The following is a 16931-nucleotide window of genomic DNA, read 5'->3' on the forward strand; positions in this document are numbered from 1 at the left end:
TAGATGTTCTTCTAAAGTTCAACCACGCCATGTCTATAGCTCAACCAGAATGTACGGGCTTGTTGCAGGGAAAACTGAAATTCTATTACTTCTGCTATGCAGCAAGAGGTCAGACTAGAATTCAGTGTTTCTTAAACTTTTTAAGACCAAGGAACACCAAACAAATTTTTTTTAAAATGAGGAACACCAAGGATTTTTTTTGTTGAGCATCGTGACTTCTTTTGCATCGTGTCTATTGCTGGCAAATACCTGATTTCCAGAATGAAGGATTGACAGATTATCCTTTTGACTTTCTGGAGCCTGGTTCACAACTCATGCTAACTTGACAGCAGTTCTATCTGCAAGATGATGAACACAACCATCCTCTTGCAGCAGTTATACACCGCTGTAATTCAGAGGAGAAACAGGCGCCTTGGCCTAAGGATCGTCAGCGATTATCCTCCTACATATCTGATTATCACTGCAGCAAGAATTAGAATAAATGCCCCTGTTTTCAACATGACCAGAGAGTGTACAAGTCCCATCTTGTACCAGCTTGTCTGCAGGGAGCTATACTGGAAGTACTGAGGTTCTCTGTTTCCCTCTTCAGCCAAGATTAGTAGAAATAAAATTTGTTTGCAGTCTAAAGACTTGCCAGTATTTGTAGGTCAGCTTTTTAGCCTGTCTAGGGAGTGCACCATGAGCATGCTACAGCTGGAAACACACTTATCTTTCGTTACTGTAGGTTAGCTCTGCTGTCTGTTACATGCATTACCTTTTGTCTTCATAATTAGCCAACGAGCAACACACAGCTTCAACCAGGAACCTGTTCTGCTGTGTGCCAACGCCTGTGCTCCAAGGAAGGAGAGTGGAGAGGCAAAGTATATTCTGAGATGACACACTCAACAACAATGTTCGATGATCGTGGCGAAAACCACTCACTAGTTCCGCACTGTGCATGCACGAGACCCAACTGCTGGCTGAAATCTACTTGCCACAGGCAAGTAGATAAGCGGATTTGTCGAGCCCTGCTCATCAATATATAGCTAAGCCACAATGAAAACCAGAGGTCAGAGGTTCAGTCCATTAACTGTGCGCTGATATAAGTTTGTTCCAGACTTTCTCAAGGGCTTTTTCCATCACTTCTCAAGACACATTATTCCACAGATCTAACAGATCTCGTTTTCAAGAAGTCTTTTTATTATTTGGCTTACATTTTCCTTTTCTTCATTTTCTTCCTTTTCCATTGCTTCAAGCTTGTAACCCCTTCAAAGACTTATTATATTTACAGGAATTATTAAACAAATGCCTCCCGCTTTTGACATATGCATTTTTTAATTAAAAAATTCTATGCCATTACGAACACTACAAAATGAGAAACCTTTGCTCCTTTAGGATACTGTTTGAAGGACATGTAGACTAGCTGTGGACAGAACTAAGGTTAGAAGAGCAGTGCAGCAACTTTTCAATAAAACACAAAGTTTTAGTCTTTTCTATCCCTTTGAGATAGACCTGTTATCGCAGCCGTGGGTTTTGCAACGGAAGGCTGGAGAAGAGCTTGTTCCTCAGGTGCCTAGAGTAGAGTCATCACTGTTGGGTTTGGAACAGGTAAAATAAACAGTGTTTATCACACTTCTCAGTGATGGATTTAATGTGATATTTACAATGTGGAACACTTTTTAACTTTAAGCTTTAATCATATGCCTAAATTGTTTGCAAGTATCCCTTTAAACTTGTTCCCTCTCACATCTCTCCCTAATAATGGGATGTTCACCTTATTTGGAAGAAAGCAAAATTAGCCCTTAATATTCATCGTAGATGCCAGCTCCACACAGCAAGCTCAAATGTACCATTTATCAAGTTAGCAGGCTTAAGATTGTTGGTGGCTAAAGTTGATCTCTAACCAAGCCGACAGGAAGACTCTCTCATGTAGAAAGCTGGACAAGTCTAAGGCTGCGTTTATTTACTGCAAAAATAACTATATAGTTAGAGCTGACAAAACAGCACTTGTGCTAATCTAGCAAGTGTTCTTTGGTCTTCTATCACGCTCGACTGAGCTCTAGGGCTTCCTGGTCAGACTCCTTGAATATTACCTAATCCAAATTCATTTTATCAGAATTATAACCCATTTCTCCTCTCATGTGACACTTGATATGAAGGTCACTGACATCCAAATCACAAATAAAATCTCATGTTCCTCTCCTATTAAAAGCTCCACAAGAGCGCACTCAATTACATGTAGAGCAGCTGTTTCATTTAACAAGTGGAGCTGCAGATGGAAGAGAAACAGAGCAGTGTGTGAAAGAGCAGAATATAGGAGAAAATGTCCATTCATTTACCTTGATCATTAGGCATTTTATCTGAGGATTCAGCTACCAGGCCAAGCACAAGGGAGGAAAAAACAAGAGAAAGATCACCAGGTCTGAAGGAGTTCAGATGATATTCAAAGAACTTCAAAGCAGAATTAAACTCGTTCGAGATTTAAACTCCCATTTTAAAACACAAACACTCCCATAAAATGCTGCTGGATATTAAATCAACACAACTTTTGGAAAGTTATTTTTCACCTCTCATTAGATATATTATCTACATTAACAACTGTCCTATAAAACAATTTCTCCATGTTTCCTTAACCAGTACATGGTTTCAATGTCTTGTTCATTCCTACCCTTTCAACAGTAACCATAACCAAGCATCTCTCGATTAAAGAGGCAGTAATGCCACACTTGTTCATACTATATCATCCATGACACTGACATGTAATGGTTCACAGACCATCAACACAATATGAACTTATATGCAAATCCTGTCATTTGTACCATTTAATTACACAAAACTGAACACTCCTGCCCCGATCCTTCCCCAAGACCCCTCCCTTGCTTCAAAGTTCCACCCTTCACTCTTTCCATGCCCCTCTCTCCATCACATACTGTCCCTCTCCCTCACTCACTTTCACCAGACTGGGACAGGAGGTTGGGATGCAGGGGGGAGATGAAGGCTCCAGTTGGAGGTACAGGCTCTGGGGTGGGTCCAAAAACGAGAGGTGTGGGGTGCAGGGAAGGGCTCTGGTCTGCAGCCAAAAGGTCTGGTGTGCGAAAGGGGGCTGGGCTCGGTCATGGTGCCAGGAACAAGAGATTGGGGCACAGGAGGGGACTAGGGCTGGAGTGCAAGGAGGGTGAGGAATCTGGGGATGAGGGGCTTGGAGTGCAGGAGAGAACTCCAGGCTGGGCTGGAGCAGAGTGTGGGGGTGTGGATGGGGACTCTGCACTGGGACAGAAGTGTGGGAGGAGGTTCGGGGGGGGAGGGGGGTCCCAGTGGCACTGCAGATCCCAGAAGTGGCCACATGGAGCACCAGTGGCCAGGGAAGCGCCACATACTGTCTTTGTGCCTGCAGGCACCAACCCGACAGCTTCCATTGGTCACAGTTCCCAGCTAATGGCAACTGCGGAGCCAGCACTTCAGGGGGAGGGGGAAGGCAGCATCTGGAGCCTTCCCTAGCTACTCCTCCAGCCAGGGGCTGCAGAAATCTGGTGGATGCTTCCAGGAGCTGTGCAGCACCAGGGTAGGCAAGGAGCCTGCCTTAGTTCTGGGTCCCTGCTTGTGCCGCCAACCGGACTTTTAACGGCCCACTTGGCACTGCTAACTGAAGCAGCCAGGGCCTCTCTCAACTGGAGACTTGGCAACCCGAACCACTGGGCAGTCACCACACACTGCATCTCAAGTTGTGAGGTAACTACAAGTCAGGCTTTCTGTGGCATTTACAGCACTGTCATTACAGCCTGATGGCACATGGGCTAACCATTTATTTAAAAACAAATCTCCACAAACATGGGCTTGAACTGGTTTATGTGCTTGTTCCAGCCAAGGGCTGTTGGAAGGGTGAGGAGAAAACATCTTCCCAAATTCAACTCCATCTTCTTCTCCCCACCCCATATCCAATACCCAATTAATACCACTACGTTGCATTTCCTACAGGTACTTTAGGAAATGCTAAAGAACATACACGAGACTTTACCTTTGGGTGTTCTGAACTGTACTGCCTCCGACATAGGCCCCATACCCTTGGAGTTCCGTGCCTGGATTTTGAAATAATATGGTGTATCGAGGGTTAACTCTTGGATCTGGTGGGTCAATCTGTTTCCCACCACAGGCTCGATGACCCAGTCATGTATCTCCGCATTCACATCTGTGCTGTAGTAAATGATGTATCCTGTTCAAAGGTACCGATAAAATCGAGATATTAAAGAGTGTGATTTTTGTTGCTACTTAAATGACTCAAGCACAGATCTTACTGACTTTTGGTAGAATTGGTGCTCAAACCACTGAACAGCCTTTCAGAACCACAACCCCCTTTGTTTCAGTACATAAGCATTCATTTACATATTAGATAAACATGGGAAATTTTAAATCGTTGTATTATATCAAAGTAAAGCATGTCATTTAAAATACCAAAATTATCCTCCATTCCATTATGGAAAATTCCACTATTTCCAGCTTCATTTCAAATGTCATGCAAACCATGTAAAATAATAATGTGAAGACTATTATTAGAATGTTCCCTTTTCAGACAGTTTATAGAAAAAGGATAGCTTTGAAATTAAAAAAATCCAAGTAGTTAAAACTTTGCTCTCTCTCACTGCTAGGTGCCGTTGTTGTATCCTTTCTCCACTATGCCCTGTCCAACTCTGGCACAGATGTCAGCATTTCTTCTGCTGCTTCAGAGTTCTGCCTGCACAGATTCTTCTGCCCACAGCAATCAGATTCAGGTCGTCTGTATGCTCCATGAGGGAGCTTGTTTGTGACCCTGGGCATTCATGGTCAGATGCGCTGCTTTGCTTCCCATGCTAACCAAACAGAAAATGAAATCGAAAAGGCCCCAGAATTTTCCCTGTGCACCTGGGAGAGCAGCAAAGTTGAGTGCTGGCTGGATTGGTCACACTGGGACATTATGGAACACCTCGCGGAGTACAAGATCATCGACCTGAACAGCTGTGCCTGCACTACCCTGAATTTGACCCAGAATGTCAAATTTAGTGCTGCTCCTCTCATCAGGGTGAAGTACAGATAGAGACTATACATGCACATTCAAGTTGGTGGAAGGTACGTGGCGGTGTAGACTCATTCTTAAAATCATCATAACGGGGCTAACTTTGACCTAATCTGATAATGTAGACCAGGCCTCAGCAAGCTTTTTAGGAGCTTGTTTCCTACTCAGTCCACCAGAGGGCAGTCTGATCCCATAAACCTATAAAATCTGTGGAATTGGCACACAACTGACACAAAGGGAATTCTAATGCTTCACAGAATGCAATAATTTTATCAGATTCTCTTTTACAGCATGATTGCAAACGTGATGACAAAACATTTTAAAAACATTCAGCTGTGATAGCTGCACTTTCAGTCAATGGTAAATAAAGCTTAGTCTTGTAAAATTCTACTTAATCCAGGTGAGCAAGCACATTCCCCCCCTCCCCCCATCAGCTTCATCATATAAAAGAGCAACTTGGGGCCTGGACAGGCACATTTTCATGACAATTTTGGATTAAAAGCCTAAGTCTCTCCCTCTCTTTCACATGCACGGAACACTTGATGGGGTCATATAAATGTGGAGTAACTGATCTTCAGACTCTGATCATGTCAGATTTAAAGTCCACTGGTACAGTATGAACCCTAGAAGTGGGAGACTTGCACTACTGCAATGAGGAGAATCATCTTTCCAAAGGATACACAACCCTTGTTCCTTGCTGACAAGGACTCAAGTTATCATAGAATCATAGAATAATAGGACTGGAAGGGACCTCGAGAGGTCATCGAGTCCAGCCCCCCGCCCTCAAGGCAGGATCAAGCTCCGTCTACACCATCCCTGACAGATGTCTATCTAACCTGTTCTTAAATATCTCCAGAGAGGGAGATTCCACCACCTCCCTTGGCAATTTATTCCAATATTTGACCACCCTGACAGTTAGGAATTTTTTCCTAATGTCCAATCTAAACCTCCCCTGCTGCACTTTAAGCCCATTACTCCTTGTCCTGTCCTCAGAAACCAAGAGGAACAAATTTTCGCCTTCCTCCTTGTGACACCCTTTTAGATATTTGAAAACCGCTATCATGTCCCCCCTTAATCTTCTTTTTTCCAAACTAAACAAGCCCAGTTCATGAAGCCTGGCTTCATAGGTCATGTTCTCTAAACCCTTAATCATTCTTGTCGCTCTTCTCTGTACCCTTTCCAATTTCTCCACATCTTTCTTGAAATGTGGCGCCCAGAACTGGACACAGTACTCCAGCTGAGGCCTAACTAGTGCAGAATAGAGCGGCAGAATGACTTCACGAGTTTTGCTTACAACACACCTGTTGATACAACCTAGAATCATATTTGCTTTTTTGGCAACAGCATCACACTGTTGACTCATATTCAACTTGTGGTCCACTATGACCCCTAGATCCCTTTCCGCCATGCTCCTTCCTAGACAGTCGCTTCCCATCTTGTATGTATGGAACTGATTGTTCCTTCCTAAGTGGAGCACTTTGCATTTCTCTTTATTAAACCTCATCCTGTTTACCTCTGACCATTTCTCTAACTTGCTAAGGTCATTTTGAATTATGTCCCTATCCTCCAAAGAAGTCGCAACCCCACCCAGTTTGGTATCATCTGCAAACTTAATAAGAGTACTCTCTATCCCAATATCTACATCATTGATGAAGATATTGAATAGTACGGGTCCCAAAACAGACCCTTGAGGAACTCCACTTGTTATCCCTTTCCAGCAGGATTTAGAACCGTTAACAACAACTCTCTGACTACGGTTATCCAGCCAATTATGCACCCACCTTATCATGGCCCTATCTAAGTTATATTTTCCTAGTTTATCAATAAGAATATCATGCGAGACCGTATCAAATGCCTTACTAAAGTCTAGGTATACTAGACCATACTATACACAGGACATTTGTTAAAGAGGTGACTGAAATGGGTGTTACAATTTTCCTTTCCCTCAGAGTTCTGTTCAGCTGGAGTCTCCATTCCAAAGGTTTTAGAAAACATCACCCCATTTCCTGACTCCAGACATGAAGTACATTTTATTGGCATATAGCATGCACTGTTTGAATCCTGCCTAGTTGTCAGAGTCAGCCAGAGCACAAAATCAGCACCAAGCAGCAACTAAACAACCTGCCTGTACAATACTGAAGAAGTGGAGTGGATGGGGCACTGAAGGTAGGCAAGCATACAGCAAATCTACAAAAAATGACAAAAACAACTTTGAACCAAGCACATGCCTGCTAAAGGCAAAGGGCACGCCACGTGGAGTCCTGCTGCTAACCAAGACAGGTGGGCAGGTGGAACTGTACATCTCTTCATAGTTTCCCTGCTAAAGAGTCCAATCCATGAGGGGTGCTCTCACAATCCAGAAGATGGGCCTAAGCCAGGCAGCAGCATGTGCACACCCTGTCAGTGAGGATATGCTGTGGCACTTCTCAAAGACAAATCCTTATCTATGTGCATGCGTAACTGTTTGCACTATTGCAGCCATGCTGGTGCCAGGACAGTGGAGAGGCAAGGTGACTGAGGTAATATCTTTTATTGAGCTAATTTCTGTTCCCGAAGAGCTTTTCAGCTACACAGAGCTAATGACGAGCTCACCACCTCACCTCTGGAGAGACAGCTGTCCATCTGCCATGAGGGCAGGGGACTGGGCTCCTTGACCTCTCGGGGTCCCTTCCAGTCGTAGATTTCTATGATTTGGTCCTGCCATGAGGGCAGGAGACTGGACTTGATGACCTCTCAAGGTCCCTTCCAGCCCTAGTATTCTATGATCTTTTCATCCCATCTACCAATTCAAATGTTACACTATTTAGTGTCTTCTCCCTTCCAGCAGATCTTTGGTCCGTATTAAGTTCTTAGGTATAGCAACACCCACCCAGATCCAAGGTGCAATTCAGAGCAGATGACTCCAACGTTCCATAGGGACCATTCACGCAACCATGAACTACTAGGGTACGTACTAGGGTACGCAGGTGTGCTCCTAGGCAACCTTTCGATTGCTCGAACACAGGGAAATCCTCTAGTCCCTATACTTACTGGGTCAAAATCCACTTCGTACCAGAAGAATGTCACAGAAAACATGCTAGAGCATTGGAGCAAAGAGTGTCTTGCATAAAATGCTCAAATGTCTAACTGCACATGAGTTTCTAAAAGTTTTCTACTGGGATTGCACATGCTGGTGAAGATGACAATTTCTACAGGATGTAAAATGATCACCTGGGCTTTCATGATAATTTTACATGATCCAGACTCCTATTTTGTGATGATCTATACTTCATATGAAGATCAGCAACGCCAATGCTTTCTTCTAAAGAGCAGAGCAATAGTGGGCTGAAAACTTAAGTAGAACAAATAAATGTAGCTCTGAAGTAATTTCCAGCAGATGTAAAAGTAAACAGCTAATTTGAACTACATGAGAAAATTTATAAAGAAGATAAACATCCTGGGAGGATGTGTGATTAACAAAGAGCATACATTACAGGAGTCTGGGAAATTACATATGGTATCTAATCTGCTGTTGATTAGGTATCTTCCATCTACCCTTCCAAGCTCAATCTACCAAAAGTAAGGACACAGGATCACTCCTGAGAGCACAAACTGCACCTGTAATTTTGCCATTGGCTTCAGACGGAGGCTGCCAGTTTACAATGATGGTTCTAGGTTTCCCCTCTTTGCTCACGACAGTCACATCCTTTGGGGGAGATGTAGGAACTGCAAAAAATAAATGTCATTAGATGCATGTAAGAAAGCATGTAAATGATCTCAGCACCATCCTTTTTACCTTGCTTTGCTGCAGAAGTATGGGTGTCAGCAACAGAAACCCAGTATGTTTCATCTCAAGGTAAATCCACTCTTCTAGAGTTACAGTTTTAATGATTTACTCTATTAAATAGGCCGATGCCATCTGATGCATAATATTTCCTTTCCTTAAGGAGCTATCTATTACTATGGTCCATCAATAGATGCCATGAATCATGAATGGATAAATAACACGTATCTTCAATATTTGTCTTTTTTTAAGAGAATATATTTATAGAAGCAAAGCTATTAGTCTAAAGTACCAACTTATAATTCACAATAGCTTAACATTCCTGAAATCTCATCAATTTGCAAAGACACCATTCCACAGTTTGCTTTTTATGTACACAAAATTTCTCTGTACACAAAGTGTTTGCTCGGGGCTGAAATCTTGCAACAGCAAGTTTCCACCACGAATACATTTGAAACACCAGGATAAACTCCCAGCGGTTCACAACTGGAATTTCTCAGAGACCTTTAACTTTAACTACAGGTTTCTGGATGTCTGCGTCCACAGAGATGTTTCTTGCTCTCTGCTAACCGAGGTTTAGTCGAACTCTGGAAACATGAACACATGGCCCCTTTTTTCTTTTTAGTAGCTTGAGGCAGAAGTCTTCCCCACCATTCATCCCTGATGCACAAACATGAGGAAATGATACAGGTCTCTTACCCCAGTAAAAGGCTTATGTAAGAGAATCAATCTGACTGTGAACTGAAATACCCAGCTGGGGCTCAGATTAATGGCAATGAAATGCACAGAGCTGGTGTCTCCAAGGTTCAATAAACAAACAACTATGCCTTGGAACTATATAACTATGAAAAACAGACGCCTAATTATGTAATTTTTAGCAAACTACATCTGCCACAGAAGCTGAATTCAGTAACAACACTGGTTAGTGTTTTCATAGTGATTTTCATGTTTAAAACATTTTGTGTATGTAACCTACTGGTGATTAATCCTCCCATCATCCCCTGTGTAGGTTACTAAGTACTGTAGTACTAGAGTTGGAATAATAATAATACTTAGTAACCTAACATAGGGGATGATGGGAGATACACTATAGTTACTGTTGGTGTACCTCTCAACTCACGCTTCTGTGAGAATTTGCAATGGAGAGCATCCACAATCAAGTTTTGTGCACCTGGGAGGGAAGCTGCTGACGTGAAATCCTGTGGGAGATTTGCCAATTGCACAGCCTCACGGGTTCTATGCATAGAAAGAGTAACTTGGCTCCCCCTTGCCAGCCGATTTAGTACACACACGCCATGTTGTCTGTTAGGGTCTTGGTGTGTGATGCAGTGAGGGACAGGAGGAGAGCACAGCCAACCCTGACTGCTGTTAGCTTGAGGAGACGTGAACAGAGAGCTCCGAGGGGGACCATGTGCCTTGCATTGTGAGGTGTAAGTGGTGAACAGCAGCAATGGCAGTGTGTATGAGAAGGGATCCCCTTGCCAATGCTGGCGGGGTCCTTCCAGCAGTCTGGGCAGTTTTTGATCCTTGTGGGTAGTGACAGGGATTTGTTGCGCCTGTCCTTGTTTGGACTATGAACCGAGCTGAATCACACATCAAGGCATCGGCTGTGGTATCACCACCATTCCCTCTGCCATATGTCCCAAGAGTTGGAGGCGGAGCCTGACTGGTATCTGTGGGCTGCTTCGAATGGCGTCCATGAGCGTGACTATGGATATGAACCAGTGTTGAGGAAAGGCGCTTGGGCCTGTAACTAGCCAAGGTCGGCCCCTATGAATTCCAGGTGTTGCACTGGAGTGAGGATTGACTTCTGGGTGTTGATCTGTGAGCCCAATTCTGTAAATAAGTGCACTGGCGCTTTAGTGACTCGGTGAGCTTCTCAGAGACAATGGTCTTAGTAGGGGTAGATCACTATCCCTTGGGAATGTAGATGAGCAGCCATCATTGAGAGAACCCTGGAGAATACTCTTGGGGCCAATGACAGCCTGAAAGGGAGCACTCTGTCTTGGTTGCGGTTGTATCCCAGAGTGAATCTGAGATATCAACTATCAATTGGTAGAATTGCGACATGAAAATCAAGCATCCTGAAGGTCCAGGGTCGAAGACCAGTTTCCCTGTTCCAAAGTTAGAATAATCATTGATAAGCTGATCATCTTGAATATTTTAATCTTTGAGAGAACTCTGAGATCTATTATAGGTCTCCAACCTCCTTTTTTGACCATTAGAAAATAACAAGAGTAGAACCCCTTGCCTTGTAGATATTGAGGTACTGGTTCTCTGGCTCATTACTTTTAGGGGAGAATCAACTTCTTATTGCAGTGACCTCTCATGAGTAGGGTCCCTGAAGAGGGAAGGTGAAAGGTGTTACAGAAGGCTTACCCCCACATTGAACAATCTCTAGAACTCATTGATCTTATATGTTCCCAGGCACTGTGGAACACTGCCACTTAGCAGCCAAATGGGCATGGAATGATGGTCAGCCGTATCACTCAAGGGGAGTGATCTAATAGCACCTTTACCTGCTTGTCAGAAGTAGTACTTAAATGTTAAAGGGCTAAGATGAAGATTGTGGACGGATTGTGGTTAGGGAATTTCAGTCTTCTTGGCAAAGAGCTTTGTGTCCTCAATAGGAAGGCCCTCAACAGTGGCAATCATGATAAATGGAGCCATGACACTTGCTGCACCACCACAGCTGTGGAGATGGACCAACCTGCTGTGTTGACCACGTTGAGGGCAGACTGCAACAATGTCTTTGCCTCTAATTAGCTCTTCTGGATACTGCCCTTAAATTGGTCACAACGGGTTCCCGACTTTTATGTAAAATAAGCAATAGTCTTAATGGATTGGAAAGGCTCCCTCTTGGTGGGGCAATTGATAAGGAACTGATGGGGGTTAGCTAGCGCTATCTGGAGAGACAGCATACAAACCAAGAGAGCGCATGTGCAGTTCTAACAGACACTGCTATCAAAGTTCTTTGATCACCAGTGGAGGGATGTAAGCATCCATAGAGACACCACTCAAAGAATAAATCTTTATTTAGTATTAGTTGAGGAATAAGCCCTATGCAGCATTGCCAATCCCACTGAACAAAAATCATCAGGCACTTAAAATCAGGACACTGGTTTATATATTATTAATATATATGGACATATACCATCTCCTAGAACTGGAAGGGACCTTGATAGGTCATTGAGTCCAGTCCCCTGCCCTCACAGGAGGACCAAGTACCATCCCTAACAGATTTGCCCCAGATTCCTAAATGGCCCTGTGATGGGGCTTGCCAACCCCGCACTAGACAAGGGGAAGGGGAGCATGCCTATTGGGTAGAATACGCCCCTCCCCTGCAGCCCTGCTGGGCATGCTCCCAGTGCGGCCCAGATATAAAAGGCTGCAGAGCTGCTCAGTTGAGACTCACCTCCAGAGGGGAAGGATCTACTGCCCGAGCACTGGAGCCATGGCCGTGGCAGCCAAAGCAAGAGATGCTGGACCAGCTGCCCGCACCGCTACTAGCCCTGGGCCAAGCCCAGCCGCAACGCTGGCTACACCATACAGCCACCCAGACGCCATCGCTGCACCAGCCACTGCTGACCCCAACGCTACACCTGCTAACACTGTAGCTGCCACCATACCAATATCTCCAGGTGGGACCACTGCCAGCCAGGGGTAGGAAGCAATCCAGGGGAGCAGGAAAAGCTCCTGGGCTCAACGCGTTTCGGGGAGAACTCCCCACTGTGCCAGTGGTGGGAACCACCCACCACGGGTAGGGCCCTGGGTTGGGGCTCCCCAAACCCTTCCTCCCAGATCCTGGACGAAGAGGGGATCTTGTGAAGGACTAGGCCGGTGGGCCAGCATTTGAAGGACTAGGCCACGGGGCCTGCATTTGAAGGACCAGGCCCCCTTCACCCAGGGCTGAAGGGGGTGGGGCTAGCATCCCCGTCACAGGCCCCCTCAAGGATTGAACTCACAACCCTGGATTTAGCAGGCCAATGCTCAACTACTGAGCTATCCCTCTCCGCTAAATCATGAAATTTAAAAAAAGGTTACATTACAAATCCTTTTTATTTGTCTTCTGGTTTTTGAGCAGTTTGGAGCACTACGGTCATGCTACCAAGTTTTTCTCCATAAACCCAAGGACAGATGATGTTGCATTAAAAACCAAGTGATCAGGTGTTCTGGCTTTGGGCCTCACAACATATCATCCTGTTAACAAGACCAAGTGCTAAAACGTCTAAAACAACGATACATTAAATCTACACCCGCAGAGAAAGAGCAACATTTTCTAAAGTTTCGGAGGGGGAGCCATGCTAGTCTGTTACTGAAAAAACTTTAAAAACCCCCAAATAGTCCTGCAGCACCTTAGAGACTAACAAAACATGGAGATTGTGTCATGAGCTTTTGTGGGCACAACCCACTTCTTCAGATGAATGGAGTTAAGGGTTCCAGGTTACAAAATAAATAGCCGACTTGGAACTCTGAACTCCATTATCTGAAGAAGCAGGTTGTGCCCATGAAAGCTTATGACACCATCTACATGGTTTGTTAGTCCCTATGGTGCTGCAAGTCTATTAGTTTCAGTTTTTTCAACATTTTCTAAAGCAACTTGCATATTGTTTACATTTTTATTTTAAATCTAAAGCAAATGATTGGTTTCACTCTTTCTTTATAATACTGCACTGGATCAACTGGTTCTTTGGGTACTTCATTTTTACGTATTTTTAATGCACTATTTTAATAGATGTCAAGGCCTCAAAGCTATTTAGACTGGCTTGTCTGTATTTACAATTAAAATAAACAAAAAAGTAAACAGAGTAAGAGTAAGAACAGCAAATTTAGATTAAGTCTCAGGAAAAACTTCCTAGCTATGAATAGTAGGACGACTAAACATGCCTAGGTTTTCAATAGAAAACCTAGTACCTTCCCTTGCAACAAATGCCGTTGCCAGCTTTGTCCACATATTCACTCTGCTGATACCATTATTGGACCTAACCAAGTGAGTTATAAGATCAAGAACACATATTCCTGCGCACCCAGAAATATAATTTATGCTATCATGTGCCGAAAGTGTCCATCTGCTATCAGTACATTGGACAAACGTCTCCAACACTTCGCCAAAGGATCAATCCCCACAAAACAGATATTAGACAGGATCACAAAGAAAAAACAGTTTCTTGCCATTTCAACCAGAAAGGACATTGTCTCAACGACTTGATTACCTGCATCCTGCTTCAAAGGCCTTTTAAGACTACACTTGAAAGAGAATCCTCTGAACTGTCGTTCATGCTTAAATTCGACACTTTACGCCTAAGTTTGAATAAAGACTCTAATTATCTTACCCATTACAAAGATAGCTTCCCCAATTATCACCTCTAATATCATTAGCTCCCAGACATTTACCTCCCCCCCCCAATCCCCCTTCTGTTCCGAAATTTGATTTGCCCTTTTCATATGTGTTCATTTTTTTAAATTGTAGCCTTTGCTATATATGGTTGTGACTATTTTCTTCCACTATTTGATCTGAGGAAGTGGGTCTGGCTCACAAAAGCTCATCACCTAATAAACCATCTTGTTAGTCTTTAAAGTGCTACATAGTCCTGTTTTTAGGTTTTCACAGAGAGCTGTCCTGCCTGACCTAACTCTTCAAATCTGTATGGTGGCAGATGATCAAGACTAGGTGACCCTTGCAGGCCCTTCTGACTTGATGGGTCTATGATTCTAAAAAAGCTAAAGTGGATCATTTCATCCATTTATTTTATGTAATTTGACACAAATCTCCCTTTCATTAAATTTCAAAGAATATTAGTATCAGGACTGTCCCCATTTCACATCAGCAAAGCAGAAGGCTGCCATTTTTAGTCTATGCAAAGAACCTGCACTGGTCATTCATCTCGTTAAAACAGTAAACAGTTCCAGAAAGACAAGTGAGTACCTAATTCAAAGGTAGTTCCATGCGCTGTCATACTCCAAGTACTTGATCTTCGACCTTTTGTCACCATCACAGAGAACTCATACAAGGTGTTTGGCTTTAAACCAGTCACTAAGTAGCTCAAGGTGGTTGTGTTTGCAGTCTGAAAGAAATACAAAGCATAAAGAACTTCAGAAGTAACAAATATCCTTTACGAGGTCTCAAATACTCTTGTCTAAGGGAAGTGCCTAAAGCATTATTATACCATTACCAACATTTGAAATCTATTGTCATTAATTTTCTCAATTTTTTTTGCTCTACCATGCAAATTCATTAATCAAGTATTAATGGAACATTTATTCTATTGGAAATGAGACATTCCCTTTGTAATTAACAAGAACTTTCAATACCAGTCAATTATAAATGTAAATACATCAGCACAAGGTGTCAGACACACTTGTTATGCGGCTAGACTTTTACCTAATAGTGGTACCTTTAGTGTGTTCCATTAAATGAACTAACTCTGGGAAAGAATGATAAAAAAACTTTTAAAAAATCCATTCTGCAATTTGATTATTTAAAAAAAAGTTAGAATTCTAAGAGTCTAAATCTAAATAGGTCAAAAACTAGATGAAAATGTTGGTTGTCTGAGATTCCCAGGAAAAATAGTTTTATTTACTGTCCCTTTATGTTGGTTTGCATAAAGGAAAAAAATCTGTGGAGACACACTCCTAAATCACAGATGGCCTCTGGCACAGGTCATCAGAAATGATTCAGTTTCCTTTTCTGTTTTAAACTAAAATAAATGTCCAGTATGTGGCTTGAGTATAAATAGTTCACCTGAATCATACATAAATAATAGAACTGGTTCCTTATTTGGCTCTACCTCTAATCTAAAAGCAGAATGAAGTGACTCACCGGTAATACTTCTTTTTCTAAAGATAAGAGTGATCCATAAAGTCACATTCCTTGAAAATAATGAGAGACTACTGTCTAAATTAAAGACAGACATGGCAAGGCAATAGAACTCATTTCTGATGACGAAAGCATTTTAAAGTATCCCAGTAAAAGATCAGGAAAAATTGTATTTGTCAAATGAAGCTGGGAGTCCCACTGAGCACTCTGAATGTTCGCATAAATGAAGAGATAGTTTTGGATTTGACTAGTTCAGTTACATCAGGATCAGTATGAAAGACGAAGAATAAAGACAGGGGAAATGGCTGTCAAACTGTAATAAGTCTTACAAAGAAATATTAGATGCATTGGCAAAATAATCTACTTAAAAAATTAATTTTGGTCAGATCAATTATTAGAACCTAGGGTTTAAAAGTTCCTGGTAATTGTTTACTGACTGCCACTTAAAAACCACCACACCCCACCAGTCCTCCATTTGTAGTACTTAAGCTAACATGAAACCACAGTCAAAAGTGGACTGCTGTAGAGGATTGTCCATAATCCATCTAGCTCAGTATCCAACCTCTCATACTGGCAAGTGCAAGATGCTTCAGAGGTCTCAACAATTATGTAATAACCTGCTTATAAGAGAAACGACAGCCTGAAACAGGAGGGTTTATAAACCTTACACTTCCCCTCCCTGCCAAGTAAACACGGATATTCTTCTTTATCCATATGTTTGTTCAGTTCATGACAGGTATGAACTTTGCAGGTTAAATTTGCATTATGTAAAGTTTTGTTTTTTTCTCTGTTAAATTTGATGCCTGCCTTTCCACTTCACTGAAAGACCTTTCACGCAATACAAGGCCAGAGGACAAACTGGAGTGGCCTGATATACTTCCCAATTCATTCACTGTTTCGGTCCCTTTACTATTTTAAGAGAGTGTGCAGTGATATTCCATTATACTATGTATTGCTCAACCCCTAAACTCCAGTCATCTGAAGAAATGGGTTGTGCCCACGAAAGCTCATGACACCATCCATATTTTTGTTTGTTTCAGGACTATTCATTGTTTTAAACTTCTCTTCTATTACAGAGTAACACAGCTACCCCTCTGAAACTTTAGAACTAGAATTAGCATACCGCCCAAGGTCAGGCAACCTGTCACCTCGGGGAGTTTTTAAGCAGAAGCATATAGAGGCAGGATATTTTTAAAGTCTCTTGTAGGCCCTCACCTTCTGCTCTCCAAATGCCAGAGTGGGGAACAGCCCTGACAACACAACTTCCTGGAATCCCACTGTGAGATGTTTAAGAGAAGAATCTCTCATTCACTCCAAGCTGAACA

At 42.8% G+C, this 16931-nt stretch overlaps 1 protein-coding gene and 1 long non-coding RNA gene across 9 annotated transcripts in view; one reads left to right on the forward strand and one right to left on the reverse strand.

Annotated features, from left to right (window-relative positions):
* Nucleotides 1-5082, forward strand: part of LOC142818353 (uncharacterized) — a 39269-nt gene extending 34187 nt beyond the window's left edge. For 2 of the 3 annotated variants that reach the window (XR_012895829.2, XR_012895828.2), the window contains one exon: nt 4623-5082. This is a non-coding gene — a long non-coding RNA (uncharacterized LOC142818353). Of the gene's footprint in view, nt 1-773; nt 2852-4622 lie in introns of those variants that run through there. The other variant, XR_012895830.2, reaches the window with a different exon arrangement.
* The window catches only part of NEO1 (neogenin 1), a 304535-nt gene that overhangs the window by 27111 nt on the left and 260493 nt on the right, over nt 1-16931 (reverse strand). For 3 of the 6 annotated variants that reach the window (XM_075897563.2, XM_075897560.2, XM_075897562.2), the window contains exons 18-21: nt 14716-14854; nt 8624-8731; nt 3995-4189; nt 2319-2351 (exon numbers count right to left, since the gene is read on the reverse strand). In XM_075897563.2, the coding sequence (XP_075753678.1) occupies nt 2319-2351; nt 3995-4189; nt 8624-8731; nt 14716-14854 (475 nt within the window). The remainder of the gene's footprint in view (nt 1-2318; nt 2352-3994; nt 4190-8623; nt 8732-14715; nt 14855-16931) is intronic. The other 3 variants (XM_075897565.2, XM_075897564.2, XM_075897561.2) reach the window with 1 other exon arrangement.

Source organism: Pelodiscus sinensis, chromosome 14, assembly GCF_052426305.1.
Source record: "Pelodiscus sinensis isolate ZL-2025 chromosome 14, ASM5242630v1, whole genome shotgun sequence".
NCBI classification, from domain to species: Eukaryota; Metazoa; Chordata; order Testudines; family Trionychidae; genus Pelodiscus; species Pelodiscus sinensis.